General features: G+C 42.8%; 1 protein-coding gene across 2 annotated transcripts in view; it reads right to left on the bottom strand.

Moving 5' to 3' along the window:
• GPR89A (G protein-coupled receptor 89A) overlaps positions 1-2,959 on the bottom strand; it is a 42,986-nt gene extending 40,027 nt beyond the window's left edge. For both annotated transcript variants that reach the window (XR_009564237.1, XM_030869253.2), the window contains exon 1: positions 2,787-2,959. Coding sequence is in view for 1 of the 2 variants with exons in the window: in XM_030869253.2 (XP_030725113.1) it covers positions 2,787-2,828 (42 nt within the window). In the remaining variant the exon portion in view is untranslated. The remainder of the gene's footprint in view (positions 1-2,786) is intronic.
• Positions 2,960-19,518: the final 16,559 nt, after the last annotated feature.

Consider the following 19,518-nt stretch of genomic DNA (forward strand, 5'->3'; position numbering starts at 1 on the left):
ACAGTTGCTTTTACAAAAAATAACTCCTACATTGAAAATTAGCTACAGCTTTGAAAAAAATAGATGGCCATTGGCAGGACAGTTATTAAAGAACTGACAATAAAAGATCCCTTTCTTGGATCATTTATTTACACTTTTATTTATTTAACAAATATTTATTAGTGTCTAATACGTGCCAGGCCCTAGGGGTAGAATGGCAAACAAGAGAGCATGGGCACTGCCTTAAGGAATTTATAATCTACGGAGGAGATAGGCAAGTAATTATGAAACAATGTGATAGTGCTGTTATAAGTGAAGCGGGCAAAGGGTACTAGGAAAACATGTATAGGGACATCTAGTCCAGTCTGGAAGAGGTTTTTTGGATATCCATGTTGAGATCTGAAGGCTGAATAGGAGTTAGCCAGGAGAAAGAAGTGGAGGGATATGGGGAAAAGGTCCAGAAAGAGAACAGACTGGTGGAAACCTGGAGGCATGGTAGCATGGCCAGGTTAAGGAACGAAAAGAAGTTTAGTAAGGCTAGTGTGTTATAAATTGAAGTGAGAAATGGTGAGGGCCAAGGCTGAAGTGAAGAGGTAAGAGCTGGGTCTCATCATAAGAGACCCCATAAGCCACATTAAGGATGTGAACTTTATCCTGTGACAATCTCTACACCAGGATGTTGCCTGAGGCAGACCAGCTTCAATATGTGACCTCTGATTTCAGATTTCGTTTCAAATAAATCTTTCAGTTCATACAAAACAGGAAAAATGAGGGGAAGGTGTTTCTAAGGTACTCACACCTCTCCAGAAAGGTGCTTTTTATTAAATATTTACTAGAACTACTATGTGCCAGAAACTGATCTAGATGCTGGGGAATACAGCAGAAACAAGACCGAGAGTATCCTGGACCTCATGGAGTTTACATCTAATGAACACAAACAAACAAGTGATAGATATGAAGAAGAAACTAAAACTGGGACATGAGACAGAAGGTGGTTGGAATGGAGGCTACCTTGACTGGGGGTAGGGCGTCAGGTAAAGCCTCCCCGAAGTGACATTTTTACTGATACCTAAATGATGATGAAGTAGCCACATAAATATATGGACAGAGAACAATTCCACACAAAGGATTCTTCGGGTCTTAATTCCTCACTTGTAAAGAGTAGGCTTGAGAATTAAATTTAATATTGCATGTGAATGCATGTGTGAAAGTTAAAGTATTATATGGCATACAAGATCAGAAAGCCACTTTCTTGGTTCAACTTGTCAATCAATTATATCCATGTTAAAAATGTTTATAACCATCTTAGTGTTATAATGTAATGCCAATTTCCTCACTGACATTCTTATTTTTATTCTGAGTGAAAAAAATGCTACTTAAATATTGTCATTTTTCTTGAGTTGGTACTAGGGCTAAAAATAACCCTGAGTTGTCATAAAGGGCAACAGGAAGCCTTGGAAAAGTTAGAAAAGCAAGAGAATTACATGTCCAGATTTTTGTACATTGATGTATTTGAATATTATGCAGCCAATAAAAACTATAGTTATGAAAACTTATAAAGAATGGTAATTTTAAAAACAAAAAATTTATCGTATCAGGATGTTCCTTGTTTCATGCTCTCTAAAATGTTTTAATAAAAGGATTTCAAGAAACAAGGACAATGCTCCACTCCGAAGACAGAAGCATTAGGATAAAGCAATACAAAAACAGAAAAAAAAACCCCCTAAGATTTAGTTTACTTTAAACCCCCAGAAGGAACTGTTTCTGTCATGTGCCACTTGAAAAAAAGGAACAATTAAGAAAGAATACTTTAAACTACTGGAAAAATGGGGGTGGGGTGGAGGGAAGATCAGTAATTAGGTAGTCTGAGCTTCTACAAATTTTATCAGTTGGCCAACAAATATTTATTGAGTGCTTGCACTTGGAGGGAGGATAGAGCTATGAAGAATTTATCTCAAAAAATAAATTCATAAACAAATACATAAATATCAGTGCTATGATAAATGCTGTGAGGAAAATAAAACAGAGTAACTCAACGAACTGACATGGCAAAAGCAAAAGGCTCACTAGATGAAGTTTCTATAGAGCAGGGACAAGTCTGTCTTATTTTAGGTTTGTATCCTCAGAACTTTATATAATGCTCGATAAAAGTTTGCTGACTGTACGAATGAATGAAGGTGGCCAATCGGGAAGGAAAGAGGGTTAGAAAAAGATCCGAAAGCGTGGGCAGCAAATAGAGGATGAAGGATGGAGGTGTTACTGTACAAACGAAACCTGATACTTATTAGATCTCTCAAGTGACGGCGGCAAATTTCTCCGCATCCGGATTCAGGATTTGACAGCTAAACCAGCAAAGCCCTCACGTGTCCCCAGGAGCCAGCAGGGATTGGCGAGTCACTCCCTCCGCACCCGCACCACACTCTTCCCTAATCCATGAATCAGCGGCGCAGTCCAGAGCTTCGGCGCGCTTTGGGGGCAGCTTCGTTCTCACGGCACCCGCTCTGAGAGCTAAGGCCACCTGACCTCTCCCAAAAGTGAACGGAAAACCTGGGGGTGGGGTGGGGTGAGGAGGTATGGAGGCTGGGCGGGGGGCGCGGACCGCCGCAGGACGCCTCCTGACAGCTAGGTGGCAGGGAACCGGATGCAGCAAATCCCACACCCTCCCCGAGCTCTGGGCACGGGTGAGGCAGGCACTGGCCGCGGGCGAGAAGACCGAGACTCCGGGCCAGCCCGCATCGCTGAGGCCCGGAGGAGACGACTCGGGAAAGGGAGGCTGAGGAGTCCTGGGGCGGAACGCGGTGGCTCACCTGGGAGGTAATCATGATGCTGGAGTCGATCAGGAAACTCATGGCGAAGTATAAGGAGGGCTCGTACCTCCACTTCCCACTCCCCAAGGCCACGGCACGCTCTGACCACGGGCCCCCTCACACTGGCAGCTGTCGCCCGCGGGCCACTGCCAGGACCTCCGCTCGCCAGCCCGACGCCATCAAGCTGCGCCCCAGCCAGCCAATCAGCAGCTACGTCCAGCGTTTCCCGCCTCGGGCTAGGAGTGGGCGGGTGCTGAGGAGCTGAGGGCCAGGGGAGGGGCCAGGGAGGGGCCGCTCTGGGGGCGGGCCTTAATTAGAGGTGGCCTGGCTAAAAGGGGCGGGATACAACAAAGTGGTCTGAAAATTCAAAGGCAGATGTATTGCAAGGTAGTATTTCCATTTCTGAGGCTAAAGGAGGTGGGGCCTGAGCTAACATTTTAAGTGGTAATTTTATTTAATAATGGTCATAGCTAATAAGATGAAGTTAATAATAATGATTATTATTATATTGAGTTAGACCATTAAAAAAAATGAGTTAGACCATAAATCAGGCATTGTGTTCTAGATGTTACAACTTATACTTGGCTCCACAAACAACTGCATAAAGAGGGAAGAGTAGAAAGGCAGGTTTTAGCAAATATAGCTAACCCAGTAAATTTCTGATGTGATAACAACAATAAAAGCACACCATCTTTAACAAGGGAGTGATCCATCTCATTGTACTTGATGCCCATCAGACCACACCTGGAGTATTGCATTCTTTTACCACGGTTTTAACAGGCAAGTGGATGTATTGGAGAATGCTCAGAGGTGAGCCACCAGATGAGGACAGATGAAAGGAATCGAAGAAAGAAGACTCAGGAACATTGACAGCTGTCTTCATTTGAAAGAATGGATAGACTTGATATGGCGCCAAGAGATATTTGTAGGGCAAAGGACTGGAAGTTAAATGAAGATAGATTTCATTCAAAACAAGGAATAATTCTTTAAGAGTCTGAAGATGAGTTATTTTAGGAAATAATCTCCCCCACCCCCTCCACCCATGTTGGAATTGCTCACATGTAGACTGAATCACTACTTTATCCATTCAATACTCATTGTGTGAAGGCTTAATGCACTGCTGTAGGGCTTATCCTTTCCCACCAGGACTCTACCTATTCCTTGTAGTCCCTGTAGTCTTGTCCTGAAGCCGGCTCCAGCTGAGGGCAATCACCCAGTGTGGGATTCAAGGCTGCAGTCAATACTGGAAGCACAGCCTTGAGTGGACCTGCATCTTCGACCAGAGTGCTTAGATTACTGCAATCTGAGTAACTGAGACTCAGATTTATTACACACAAGGGAATGTGTCTTTCTTTCTTAGACTTGAACTCCACTCATACTAAGCAGCCCAAACTACCTATCAGATGTCCAATCCCCAATCCCGAAGGCGAGGGAGCAGTGGAGGCAGCCCTACTAAGGGAGAGTCTTCAACCAGAGAACTTTGTGTCCCTGGCTACATCTATCAGGGAAGCAGTAGCATCTGTGTAGGCATATGATGAGTTAAGACTGTCATCTATCAAGACTGTGGGATAGTGCAGAATGCTGGGTTAGCCTATCAAGGCAAACAGTTTACCTTGGTGGCTTACTGGAGTGCATGGTGGGGATCAGGGTCTCAATGAATCTGGCAGCAGAAAAAGGTATGCAATCTCATTGGCCCCAGGGCCGTGTAAAACCCTGAAAGACACCATTCAGGATTCTCCCTATTGTTAACAACTGTGTCCAGGTCAAGGACAGGCATGGGTGACCCAAAGAACCACTGCCCCCTGCTTTTGATGGAATGTCTCCAGAAAACCTTCACACTAGATTAACGTCCAATTGACTGTCCTTTCAAAGCAGGTCTCTTTCCTGGTGGTGGTGGACTCCGTCACCAAGATGGCTTGTCCTCTTACCCTTACCTCAGTACTGTTCTCCCAATTCACTCTAGCTGCTACAGTCCTGTTCAACAGTGAGATCTGCTTCTGCCTCCATGGACTGTCAAGCCACCTGGGCTCTAACTGAGCCCCCTGTTTGTATCCATTTTCCAAGGATGCTTTCCAAAATAGTTCATGTTCATAGTTGCTGGCCATTGTTTACCATTCATCTAGAGATTGACAGCCAGCCAGCCACATAGATCTACTCTCAAAGAGTCTGCTGACAGCATGACCAATCTGTGTCCCTTGGACCAGTGTTTGTTCACATCAATTTTTTGCACTCTTTTTCATAGAAGCTACAGCACCTATCTTCTCACACCGTCCAGCACTATCCACATCCTGACAGCTAACTATATTCCCCTCTTCCTCCAAATTCATACAAAAGACTGAGCCTAGGAGCTGACACAAACACTAGATCCTTGGGAAACATCCTAGCACCTCTTCTCCTGCCCATGCCAGTGGCTGGATGACTTCTGTTAGGAATTTTCATTTTAAACTTTTTGTTGTGATATAGTAGTAGATTCACATGCAGTTGTATTAAACATACAAATGGATTTTTGAGATACATGACATCACCAATTCCATGGCATCCTACTCCAGTTGTCTCCCTCCATGTATAGCCATCCTACCATGTAGCTTTCCTTGCTATGTCAGGTTCACTGAGACCTTGAACCCCACTCTATACCCCAGTAATCCACCAAGGTAGGCTGGCCAGGAAACCCCAAATATTCAGAGAGGAGACACTTCCTTCCCAGTGGTCCCATGGACAGCATCTATACTTGGTACCTAAAAAGTGTATAGGTGCAGTTTTCTCAAAGTGTGGTGCTGTAGCTGCTTGGGAAGCTTGTTTAAAATGTAGATTCATAGGCCCTAAGGCAGACCTGTGGACTCAGGATTTCTGAGGGTGGCTCCCAGGAATCTGCATTTTTAACAGCTTCCATACACACTGACAGAACTGGGGGACTGGTTGTGAGACTCTGCTTCCCACCTCAAAGCCCTTCTTCAGTGGGGAAAGGTCAGCTCTGATTTGCCTGGAGAAAGGGGACCGAGGGCCAGAGTGTTTTTTGTGTGTGTGTTTTTTTAAATTGATTTATCTTATTTTTGGCTGTGTTGGGTCTTCTTTGCTGCACGCGGGCTTTCTCTAGTTGTGGTGAGTGGGGGCTACTCTTCGTTGCGGTTCGCGGGCTTCTCATTGCGGTGGCTTCTCTTGTTGTGGAGCACGGACTCTAGGCATGTGGACTTTAGTAGTTGTGGCACACGGGCTCAGTAGCTGTGGCTCACAGGCTCAGTAGTTGTGGTTCGCGGACTCTAGAGCGCAGGCTCAGTAGCTGTGGCGCACGGGCTTAGTTGCTCCGGGCATGTGGGATCTTCCCGGACCAGGGATTGAATCCGTGTCCCCTGCATTGGCAGGCAGATTCTTAACCACTGAGCCACCAGGGAAGCCCCTACTCATTATTATTATAATGAATTTACATTCACAGTTTTCCTTCATTATTACTCTGTTTAAACATATATTTAAAATTTCTGGTTGCCAATTATTCCTGTTGGATTGAAAAGACTGATGATTGTATATCTGCCAAATTTGGAAAGACTCAGAGGCATTATTTAAAATATATAACATTAAATCTTTTCCCATTTATTAAAGCTAATTTGGGGATTCCTTATTAATATAATTATAATGCAGAGTTAATTTGATCCATGTAATTTGTGAATAAAAGGGAAGAATATACAGAGAGGAAATTTAAAATTGAATATATAAATTGGAATTCACAAAAAAAAGTATAAGATGTGCATGCTTTTCCCATAAGAACTGTTGTGAACTTCTCCACACTTAAATTTGGGTTTCCTGTCCTCTGGGCCTGCACAGAGCAGAAAGCTTTCCTTATCTCCCCACCACTTCCTGCTCCAGGACTAACTTCTTCTCTGGATGACTAACAACAAGAACATTCCCTCATTTTAGAGAAGGCCCCCCCTTTCTCACTGGATTGTGATTTACCATCAGGACTTTGGAAAGACAAGTACCAAGGAGCTCAATCCTGGCATATTTCCAAAGTCTGAGATATTCAGTCTTATTCTTGGTTACTCTGTTATATGCCCACACTTATGCAGGTATAATTTTTCAGTTTTCCCACAATGGATACAATGAGCATGATATTTTGTTATATACTTTTTCCACTTAGAAATATATCATGAACATATTTTCTCATGCCAAAGATTTTACATTTTTCATTGATTCAATAACGTTCCAATCATCTGATTACGCCATGATTTATTTAACCAGTATGCTTTTTTGTTTTTGTTTTTGTTTGTTTTCTGTAATAAGATAATAATGTGGTGAAGAATTTGGCCCACAAGAAACACTTACCCAAGCCCTCAAGTTTCCCTGGGCAAAGGGCAGTCACCATGTCTGTGACTCAGCAGATTTGGGGCCACACACATTAGCTCCTCCAAGGTTGGCTCCTGTGGCAGCCTGAGGCGGGCCTGCAAACTTCTGAAGATTAGTAGGTGGCTAATGACTAGTAAGATGTCAGGCTTCCCTCCAAGCAGGTGTTTCCCAGAAAAAACTCAGAGGTTTTCCTTGAACGCTTATTTGGAGGGGATGGGAGGGGACACATTGCAGCTGTTTATTTTCATCTGACCACTCTCTTCAAAGAATGCCTTCACAATTAAACCTTATCATTCTCTTAAATAATCTAGAGCAGATGGTGGATTAAGGGTTGCAAGACCATTTGGGGGGGGCACCTTTTTTTTTTTAATAGCAGTTCTGGAATATTTTTGCTTTGTTTCACTCTTCAGAACGTATAGGCACTGAGCATTCATCGTCCTTGGTTCTGCAGCCTTGGCTGAAACTCTAAGACATAGGAAATATTCCATTTAACATTCTGTTACATATCCACTAAGTCGGACTTGTAAATTATATTCAGGTCCTCTATATTTTTGTGTTCTATTTATTTGTCAAGAACGGAAGGAGGCATGTTAAAGTCTCTAACTACTACTATTTTTCTGTCTATATCTCCTTGTATTTCTGAGGACTTCTTACAGATGTCGTATTTTACAGTGCAAAATGATCCGTACTATGTCTTTGTTCCATGTTATATTTTATATCGATACAAATAAATATTTGGTTTGGTTTAATGATTCTGCCTTCTTGTTTTGTGTGTCTGTTGTTAATTTTTCTTTCTTCTGTTCTCTCTTTTTTTCTGTATGGACTATGTGTTCCTTAATTTTTTCCCCTGGTACTTTGGAAGGCATACATTTTGTTTTAAAATAACACACGCAAGCCTATATTTTTCTAACTGCTAAAATAGAGAATAAAATAATATCTTTGTAAGTAAAAAATATCAGGGCACTCTACTTCCTCATATTTCTCCTTCTCCTTTACTCCTTCCACCTCACACAGTTCCCAAGTTTATGTTGGTATAAGCTGGGATTTTAAGCCTTACTGTTAAAAAATTACTATGTGTTAAGAATTATTTATGACATTTGTATTCTGTTTTGTAACTATTCTTACTACAGTTACATTTAATTTATTTTATGTTTAATGTCTTCAGTATTCATCACCAGCCTCTTTCATACTTGGCCTTCTTAAATTCTTTTTAAAAATTCTTTCTCTTTTGGCTTGAGTGAATCGTGAGATAAATTTTTCTTTAAAGAAGGGTTTGCAGGAATTTTGAGTTTTGGCATAATTGAGAATGCCTTTCAATTGCCTTTACTCAGGAATGCCATTTGGCTTGTTGTGGGGTTCCTGGCTTAAACTTTTCATCCTCAATATTTTACAGATGTTCTTTTCTGAAATTTAATATGTTATGGAGAAGAATGAAGCCAGCCTGATATTTTCTTCCTTTTTAGCTAACTTAATAAATATCCTGTTAATCAAAGTTGGCTCCAGAGGGACTAACTCCACATTGGGAGGGATGAGATGGCTACAGTTGAGAGCCAAGAGTTTTGCTTTCTTGTCCTCACCCTAGCTTCTCTTTTCCTTTAGAGCTATCACTGATCCCCATGGCCAACAGTGGTCTCTGAGAGAGAGGGGAGATTTCTCCTTCTTATCCCTCTAGACCAAGTGCACAAACCCTTCTCTTAAATCTCTGTATCCCAGTTGAGTCTAAGGTGTATCATTTAATAATAACACTATACTAAATGACAGTAATTAATCACATAGAAATAATATTTATGATAATGATAATAGCTAATACTTAGCAAGTGCTTACTATGAGCCAGGTAATGTTCTATGATCTTGACAAGGACTAAATCACTAACTCCCTAATTTAGTCCCTGACTTGCTTCTATATGGCACACGCCATTGTTCCTTTATCTGTTAGAAGTATATTGAGCACGTTGGAACTCTTTGGATTCCAGGCTTAAGAGAATGAGGGTCAGGCAGAGAAAGGAATTCCCTCTTCTTCGTATTTAAGGCTCACCTTCCAAGTCCTCTTTTCTCAACCAAGATCTTTCCCTTTCCAGGATTATACATTGAAATATATATTTTCTTCACAGGAAGCCTCAGCTCCTATTGACAAGTTGTGATCCTACTCTATGTTCACAACTGGGCAAGAATGTGAAAACTTAACTGTTCATTAGCAGTACACAAACCACAGCAGAAGTTGTTTCTTATATTTCTAAAATTGTAGAATTATCTCTTTATACTTTCAGATCACAATTTATCTAGTTTTTTTTTCTGGGTACATGGTGAATTCCTTCCAATTTGTGGTTTCAGGTCTTTTATCAGCTCAAGGAAGTTTCCTCCCATTATGTCTTTGATGATTGTGGTTCTCTTGTCCTGACTTTCCTTCAGGAGAACCAATATCTATGTATTGGATTTCTATTGCCTTCTCTCCATATCGTTTATCTCCTCTCCAATAACTTTCATCTCTTTGTTCTTCCCCTTGGCATTATGGGAGAATTTCTGATGTTGACACTTTACAAAACTGATTTGGCTTTATGTGCTGTTAATTCTGCTCTTTATTCTTCTTAAATTCTACCATGACATAGTTTGCTAACTCTGCCAGCTCCTTTTCCAATCAGTTTGTTATCTTATTATCTTGTGTTTCATCTCTTGTTTTATGGAGCCCAGGTTTTCTTTACATCTTTTTGAGAGCATAAAATAGATTTCAAGATTATTTTTGTTTTCTTAAGTAAATATCTTTTGAAATTACTATATTCTTTTATTCTTGGTGACTGCTCTTTTCTTCTCATGTCTCCTATAGCTTTCATAGATTCTAGGCTGTTAGCTGTCTCTTTGTTGTTGTTTTCTTTGTCTGTTACTCATCTGTAAAGATGAGAGTCTCATCTGTCCCGGTCTATGTATAGGACCTAACTAGACACAGTAATTAGGTCAACAGGATTTTTTACAAGTCAAGAAGGGTCTTTGACTACTGGATAAGTATATAAAAAATATTTAAAGGGAGGACAAATAGTCTGTAATTCATGAAAGATAGAATTGTCCTGGAAATTATTGCTTCATTCTGATACAATCATGAAAAAAGAAATTGGAGAAAGTTGAGGTTCTGGTCTGAGAGACATTAGAGATGTCCCTATTTGTTGTAATGTCATAAGAATGTCCCTTGTCATAATGTCTGCCTTAAAAATGTAATTGGGGGCTTTGTTGTTGTTGTTGTTACATTATATTCTGCTGGTTTAGCTCACTTGTGTTTATTTGATCTCATCCATTTTCTGCTGGTTTTATTAGCCTAACTCAATTCCAGAGGTGCCTTGTTCTTTCTTCCATCTACAGATCTAGCCAGTGAGGAGATGACAACTGTAGCAAGTGAGAAAGATAGAAAAATGCATTTGGAAAACTTAGATGAATTAGAAAAGCTGAACAGTTTTCAGGAAAGCTGAACGTTAGAGAAGAACAGAAGCTGGAGGGGGAAAAAAAGAACTCAAAACTCTGTCCTGGCCAAAAACATTATCCTTGGCTGAGGACTTCCCTGATGGTGGCAATTGTACTGTGGTCTGGGATTTGCATTATAGTTATCATTTATGATTCTGATCCTGCCTATTTCCAAGAAGCATTTGGAGACGATTACAATACATATCATATGTACAAGGAAATCATTAAAACAGAGAAAAAGGAGCCAAAATTGGCATCTTTATCTCAAATCTTGCTCCTCTCTCGTTTATTCTCTGTACAGTAATTGGAGCAGTCTGAGGGAAAGTGACTAATAAAATGCAGTGAAACTGATGGTATGTGACTTCCAAGCTCAGGTCATAAAAGGCATTGAAGCATTTGCCTTGATCTCCTGATTCAGTCACTCTGGGGGAAACCAGACACCAGGTCATGAGGACACTCAAGCAGACCCATGGAGAGGCCCAAGTAGAGAGACACCAACTTGCCAGCACCAACCTTCCGGTCAAGTAACCACGTGAGTGTGTGGATCCTACCACTTCAGTCAAGCCTCGGACGACTGCAGGCCCTGTCAAAATCTGACTGCAACCTCATGAGAGACCCCAAGCTGCTCCAGAATTCCTAACCCTCAGAAACTACGAGAGATAATACACGCTTATTGTTGTTTCAAGCCATTAAGTTTTGGAGTGATATGTTACCAAGCAATAGACAACTAATACACAAATCATCACAGGTGACATTTGTACTAAATATTTGCATGGTATAGCCTGAGGCTCTATCCTTGTAACCTTTGATTTTCATTTCTTCACCACTCACTGTTCAACTGTTAAACCAAAGCCACATAGTTTATGTTATAGCCACACCTAGCCTCAATTTCTGTCAACAGATGAGATAATGCTAGATCCTGTAACAGAGAAATCTTGAGAGCTCAGAAGATTAATACAATAAAAGTTTAGTTTTTGTTTCATGTAAAGTCCAAAAGTGCAATTAGTGGGAATCGGTAGGGGTGTCGGTGGGAGGGGGGGCTGGTCCTCTAGTCTACAGTCATTCAAAGGCTCTGACTGCCATTGTCAACATATGGCTTCCAAGGCTTCTCTGGGAGATGACATCCAGCAACTCATGTGAAAATTTCCCTGCCTTCCTTTATTTATGATAAAGCAAGCCTGCCTGCCTTCAGCCTGGAACTCTTGGGACCTTCATGGAACCTCTTCCTCAGATATATTGCTATGTAGTGTCAGCCTGCTATGGTACTGGGGAGTGCTTAGCCAATTATCTCCTTCCTGCTCTGGGAGATGTCTGAGTAGTGTTCATTCATTCACCAAACATTGCTATGTTCTAGGCACTGTGCTTAGTACCGAATATTCAGAGATATATAGTATGAAATCTCTTTTTGAAATCACTTTTTTTTTTTTTGCGGTACGCGGGCCTCTCACTGTTGCGGTCTCTCCCGTTGCGGAGCACAGGCTACGGACGTGCAGGCTCAGCGGCCATGGCTCACGGGCCCAGCCGCTCCGCGGCATGTGGGATCTTCCCGGACCGGGGCACGAACCCGTGTCCCTTGCATCGGCAGGCAGACTCTCAACCACTGCGCCACCAAGGAAGCCCTGAAATCACTTTTGATAAGTGCTATGATAGAAGTGTACACAAATACTGAGAGATCACAAAGGAGGGAGCAACTCACTTTGTATAGGGAAGTTTGTGAAATTTCATAAAGAAGACAACTGAGCTGAATCTTGAAGGATGAGAAAGAGCTGATTACAGAAAAAAGGCAGGACAGGGCAGAGTCCTGAAATACCATGGAATTTCTTCATCACTAAGTGCCAGGCTTGTCCATATTTGGGGACCAGCCAATGTTTTTTAAGGCTGGGACACATGCATATGTGGATGGATGTGGGAGACGAGGCTAGAAAGGTGGTGTACCTACCAGTCAGAGGCTTGTAATTAATAGAGACAATTTTGGCAACATTAAATTAAAAAAAAAAAAAAAGGAACTCTGGGCTGGCTTAGAGAACTGAAGGAAGGCCGATGAACCATGATCTGAAGAAAGAGGAACTAAGCATCTCCCAGAAATCTAGGTAAGCAGGAACTAACTGTGAGTCTCTTTAAGGGCTTCTGTCAAGACAAATGAATCTCAACCAAGTTTCGGTCCCTCGGTTACTCCACTCAAGATTCACATTCCAGGGAGTGAGTGTATGGTTGGCCCATTTGAGTTAAAAATAAAAAACAAAAAATAAAAACAAACAAGAAGACCTGACTCTTGGCCACGGGAAGTCAGGGTAAACATTACTAAGAGTCCCACCAAGACTATATCCAAATGAGGAAGAGTATTTCTCAATAGAAGATGTTATTATAGAAGAAGGGAGAATAGATTCTGGGCAATTAAAAATAGACCTCCTCTCTAGGTGGGTTGCAATCAGTTATAAAGGCTTTGTAAGTCATGTTAAGGAATTTAGAATTTCGGGGTAAGCAATTGAGTCATTGAAGGATTTTAAGCAGAGAAGTGACATGATAAATCTCAGGCAGAATCTAGTCTCAGGCTAATTTTATTTTATCTATTTTTATCTGTAATGAATAACTTTAACTCTTTCTACAGTTCTCAGTGACATGGAAGAGAACAAATCCTATTATTTTGTCCCTTCCCAAAGCACCAAAGAAGTATACTTCAATTTTTCCTGAGATTTGTGTAGAGAAAGAGAGGGGACAAACTGACCAAACCTCAATTGATAAGGAGAGTTTCATGTTCTTTCTAAATCAGATTCTCCTCCATTCCACCCAGCTGTGTGCTGGAGCTGGCTCGTACTGGCTCGTAAGAGCCATTTGCTAAATTTCTTGGAATTTTGTGAGGCAGTTTTAAGTGTACAGTCATTATTAACAATTAAACTACGTAAACTTAAAAATGAAACAAAGGTAATGCACAGAGTTCAATCACTTCTTAATTATTTTACTATTATCTATGCTCTTGAGGTTATTTGTATCTATTGTATGGTGGAAATATTTATAATTTTATGCTACTGTACATCTCTTCTCATCTCTGTGTCTAGTGACATTATGTTGGTGGGTTGAAATTGGTGATGGTGGGAGAATTTATAGCAAGGAAATTGGCAAACACTACAAACCAGGGCCTCTTTACCCTGGAAAGATCTGGTTGTTACACGTTTACCAGCATATCACTGCCCCTCCCGGTCCCCCAGTGCTCTTGTCCCTCAACCCCTTAATTTCAAAGGAAGACCACCAGAAACTGCTCTTCACAGGGTAGCATGGCTGACAGGTCAAAAGAAAAAACAAAGATGGTGAAAAGTCAAGTTAGTTTTATTGTTTTGTAACAGTCTAACATGTAACTATTAGCTCTGACATAAAGATGTGGAAGGTTGGAGAATTCAGGACACAATCCCAATAATGCCTTTGCCAGAGATTTTCCCCAAGAAGTTTGTTGTGAACATATTTCTTAGCTGAGTCTTTACTAATCCTGTTTCATAGATGGAAAATTTGCAGAAAAAGGCAGTGACGCCATCTACTTTTCCCTCCAGGAGACTTTATGAATTCTTCCATAACATACTTTGTCTGCCTGGGAGAACTTCCAGAATGCGTGGGGCTGGAGGCTACAGTATATCCCATCGCTACCTCGTTGGCTGCAGTGGAGAACCACTCTCTCCTGGCTTTGGGAGTAGCAATGTCTAGGGCAGTGGAGATGACTTGTCTTTCATAAAAATCTTTCCTCTTATTTAACTACTGAACCTAGAATTTTATTTCCTTTTTCTCCTTCCTCCCCAAATTACATATTTAGTTGTAATATGATAAGTACAAGAAGGAAAACTCTCCGTGCCTATTTCACTATCACTTTTAGGTACACACCTACTTCGCTTTACAGATTGTATTTATGTTTTTGTGTTTTTTTTTGCGGTACGCGGGCCTCTCACTGTTGTGGCCTCTCCCGTTGCGGAGCACAGGCTCCGGACGCGCAGGCGCAGCGGCCATGGCTCACGGGCCCAGCCGCTCCGCGGCACGTGGGATCTTCCCGAACTGGGGCACGAACCCGTGTCCCCTGCATCGGCAGGCGTACTCTCAACCACTGCGCCACCAGGGAAGCCCCTGTATTTATGTTTAAGAGTAGTTTCCAACCAACCAGGCAAACGTTTTTCATCTACACTTTGCTACCTTGGGTTGTGTGATCATTTGTGCACAATATGCGTAGAGGGGTAACTCAGGGTTAGAGGAAGGAGACAGGAGGAGGTGTGGGGGGATGGGGGGTGCTGTGTAGTTAGTATGCTCATTCTTACCTGGGCATGCCCCAGTGACCCTCCTCAGGAACTCAGGAAGAGCAGCTGTTTACACCTGTCTCGCCCCAGGCCTTCCCCATGTCTTGGACTAAAGAGCTGCTGTATGTAGCCCTTTCAGCCTCCATGAACTCCCTTCTGCCCTGAATCAGAGACTGTCTCAGGGACTGGTGCATCTCTATACACGAGCCCTAGTAACCTGAGTCCCTGCAGCACCACTTTCAGCAATGAATTTCTTGCATGATTAAAGATGTTCTTTTTTGGCACTATAATTCTCAGGAATTTAAAACGACATAAGAATTGACCTCCCCCCACCACTCCCATTTTCTCCCTTCACTTTACTCACTGGCTCACCTTTAATCAGTCTCTTAGTTAACAATCTGTGCAGTTTATGAAAGTGGTGGCTGTTATTGCTTCAGTATACATTTTACAAAAAGGACTTAACAACAGATTTGGATAACACCTTCTTCCCTTTCATTTCCAAATGAGTGAGTTAAAAAAAAAAATCACTTATTTCTTCTAGCATGCTCCTAGTGTTTCTTTTTTCTTTCTTTTTTTTTTTTTTTTTGGCAGTATGCGGGCCTCTCACTGTTGTGGCCTCTCCCGTTGTGGAGCACAGGCTCAGCGGCCATGGTTCACGGGCCCAGCCGCTCCGCGGCATGAGGGATCTTCCCGGACCGGGGCACGAACCCGTGTCCCCTGCATCGGCAGGCGGACTCTCAACCACTGCGCCACCAGGGAAGCCCCTCCTAGTGTTTCTTGCATATCAATTCACTTGATCTATCTTGTGGAGGAGGGGCAGAAATTATTACCCACAATTAACCTAAGGAGAATTGTCATATCAAGCAGGTAAATGACATCTTGGGGTTCCCAGAGTCAGAGAGGTGCAGTCCACACTTCTGATTTGAACGTCAGTGTTCTTTGTGGGAAAATCTGATCCCCAGTTTGCACTCATCTTCAGGAATATTTGTCCAATTCTGCGTTGCATGCTTCCTCCGGGTGCCAAGTAACAAAGTCATGATGAAAAGCAGATAGGCCTTTCTATGATGCCCCAAATATGAGGCCTAGGGATTACAGAGCCAAGTTTGAAACTTTCTAACTGAACGTGAGTAACTCTACCCCTCCTGGTGATAGATCTCCCCTGATGGAGGTGTTATAACTGCTATTAGGCAATTAGCCCTCTTATTCTGGAGAGAGCTGTGCTTTTGATGTCATGCTGTCCAGTGCTTTTTTTAAATTGGTAGATCCACATACTGTAAAGGTTTAATCTAACAGGGGAAGGACCAGGATTAGGATTTAAAGCTTGGACTTCATGGAGCCCAGGGGCGATTACCATCTTGCGTCAGTCATAATTATTTGCCTCAGAAGAGATACTGAGGGATCCAGCTGTACAGAGTGAGGTCCTCCACAGACACACCACTGCCTGTGAATGGAACCTGGCAGCAGTTGTCTGGCAGCTTAAGGTGAGGCATGAGGCGACATTTTCCATGGGTAGAAAGTAATTGCCCATCTGTCCCCAGTCATTTTTCAAGGTCAAATAGGTTCCTACCAAACATATGGTGTCAAGATTCTGTTTTGAGCCTTCTCTGAGAAAATGGGTCTCCTGAGTGTCTATTCCACATTGAAAAACTCTCACCAGATAACTGCAAGGCAGGTTGGGAGAGTCAGATAGAAGCTACCCACCTGCCCTTCTTCCCAGTCTCCCTGCTGCTGGAGGAATCTCTCAGACACCACTCAACAGGCTCTAGACTTGGCGGCTAACTTATTAATCCTTCTGATACCCCTGGAGGTACGTTGGTGGTAAACGCCACCTCTAGTTTGTGGACAGAAAACTGAGGTACAGAGAGGTTAAGAGATGACACAGCTACCAAATGGCAGAAATAGAAAAAAAAGTCCTGGTCCTTTGATGCCTGTGTCTGTTTCTTCCAAAATAAGCTTCCTCGTTTGTTGGGAAGACTGAGAGGGAAAATGGCAACTTCCCCGCTGGTGGGGTAGGTACAGACACTGAAGCAGGCTGCTGCTTCATTCAAGGAAATACACTCACACACTTAGGCCCCAGCAAGACAAGGAGACAAGCAGCCTTCACCTACACCTCTACACCTGGTTCCAAAGAGCACCAGCAGTTTTCACTTGGAATAAGACACAGTTTTTTTCTTTTCTTTTTTGGATTAAGTCCTAGTTGATATAGACACTTTATTCTGGTAATGATCAAGCTATTTTCAGCCTCTGAGTTTACAACTTCTTAAAATGGGTCTTCAGTAGCAAAACTGTAGGAGCAATAGTGCAGCCATTAGGGAGAGTGCAATGATGTCTGGTTCTCAGGCCTGGGATTTTGTTACTTCTGTCATCATACTGAAGAAAATCTGTCTGGAATAGTGTTGATTGCAAGGGGAAGGAAGATTCAAGCAGTAGCCAGAAAGTCACCTGTCTACAAGACAAATATACCTCTTCTATTCAACTGTCCATTGCCTGATACATTCCTTCATTGAAAGGATTGGATTAACCTAGGTAAAATACATTTTAGTTTGGATTAACCTAGGTAAAATACATTTTAGTTAGGCTTTCTCTTTTAAAATGTAAAATTTCCCTGGATTAATTACAAAAAAAAATCATACCTTAGAATGAATTTCATTTTTAGACCATTTTGCTTTAGAATGGAGCACCAAGGAATGGGAATACTGTCACAGGGGAGGAATAGTTTCGGAGGAGGCTTTGCTCTAGAAAAGCATATCTAAAATGAATATCTTAAAAGGAAGGTGGTAAACAGGGCAGCACAAGGGATTTGCATTCTTTGGGATGGTGCTGGCTGGGGGTAAGATAGAATGAAGGCAGTTTTTTCTGGGTACCCTGGTGATCTCCTGTCCAGATCCCAATTGTGGTTTCTATCCCTCCTATTTTAGCCTTGGCACTGCAGCCCATGAAGCATAGCTTTGTTCTAGATGGACCAGCTTGGATATCAATTTCTCCCTCTGCTCTGGGAACTGATTGGCTCTAGGTAAAATTGCTCCCTGTGTGAAATATGTACTTATACCTGAGGATTTTCCCTGACTGGACTCTGTTTGAAGAGAGTTGGTTGGGGGGATAAAGGGTAGGAGACCTTCAAGATCCCTGTTGTTCCCTTGTTAAGCCTTTATGTCCCTTCCGGGGATGAAGTCTGGCCTGGGGCTAGACTTTGAGACCCTCGCTGTTTGTGTTCCCAATTTGTACGAGGCTCTCTCTAGTGCCGCTCTGATGGTCCTTTTTGTACATGTCTTTTGCCTGAGCAAGGCCTGAGGGTTAATCTCCTCAAGACAGGCCAGTAGGCAGGTATCGTCTGGCTCAGAGCTGGGCTTGCTCCCAGCCCCTGATGAAAGGAGGTGTAGATTTCAGGCTGAGCACGGATGTTGGAAGACGACAGGAAAGAAAAGGACCTCCTTTGCTTCAGGGAAGAAAACTGCGACCAGGGTTCAGAGCCTTTTCAGTTCTGAGAGAGGCTATGGGGTTTGTTCTCCTTTTCTGAGAGCACCCAGTGCAGAATTCCCACCAATACAAGGGATGTAATTATATCAGAACCCAGGGGCTACAGTGACCCAAAAGAAAGGCCAGTGAGAACTCTGGACATCTCCTAGACTGATGATTTAAACCAAACACTCCAAAATGGTGAAATGAGGTTTGGAAGACACAGGAACAAGTTGAGACCCTAAATAATATGACCAATTCCATAGGAAAGCTGGGCTCATGAGTAAAAGCTGAACTTGCAGATTGGTGCCCCACAGGTTAAATTTGGCTTACACACATTTTCTTTGGCCCACATGGCATATTTAAAATTTAGTTGGCAACATTAAAAATGTGGGAGGGCTTCCCTGGTGGCGCAGTGGTTGAGAGTCCGCCTGCCGATGCAGGGGACACGGGTTCGTGCCTTGGTCCGGGAAGATCCCACGTGCCGTGGAGCGGCTGGGCCTGTGAGCCATGGCCGCTGAGCCTGCACGTCCAGAGCCTGTGCTCCGCGACGGGAGAGGCCACAACAGTGAGAGGCCCGCGTACCGCAAAAAAAAAAAAAAAAAAAAAAAGTGGGAAACTTCACTTAAACGTTTGGATTTCTGGCTTCTCTTGAAAAATCAGATGGCCAGGTAACACTGTCTGGTAACTGCTGCCTGGAAATGAGCAGCCGTTGCCCTCTGCTTCCCAAATTCCACAGCCGTAGCTCTCCCATGGCATTCGAACAGGCGCACTTCACCAGTTTCAACCACCGGCCCTTACGTTTGGGATCCCTGATGTATGTCACACGGTGTCTGCTAGGGAAGTGCTGGGGTGAAAAAGTTCAGCGGAGTTTGTGAGCTTGAGACAAGACTGGTGAAAAGCTATGAGACAATCACAATTCTGATTGGAAGGATTTCTATGGGGACATGGGGATGAAAGCAGAATTCCCTGTGGCATAGAGGGGCAGGGCAGTCATGAGACTGGGAACTTTGACGGGACAATGGGTTCATCTGGATAGCCTTTATATACGGGAAAGGCAGTTTCCTAGTTGTACGCCATGCACGGTTCTACCGCAGTGCCTGTCCAACTAGGGTGGGTGTGAGGGGAGGGACAGAAGACTCAAAGCATGTTGGCAACTTTAGGTTTCATCTTGCCATAGGTTAGCTCGGGTGTTTTCTTTTCTTTTTTCCTTTGGCACTGCT

Source organism: Globicephala melas, chromosome 1, assembly GCF_963455315.2.
Source record: "Globicephala melas chromosome 1, mGloMel1.2, whole genome shotgun sequence".
Classification (NCBI taxonomy): Eukaryota; Metazoa; Chordata; class Mammalia; order Artiodactyla; family Delphinidae; genus Globicephala; species Globicephala melas.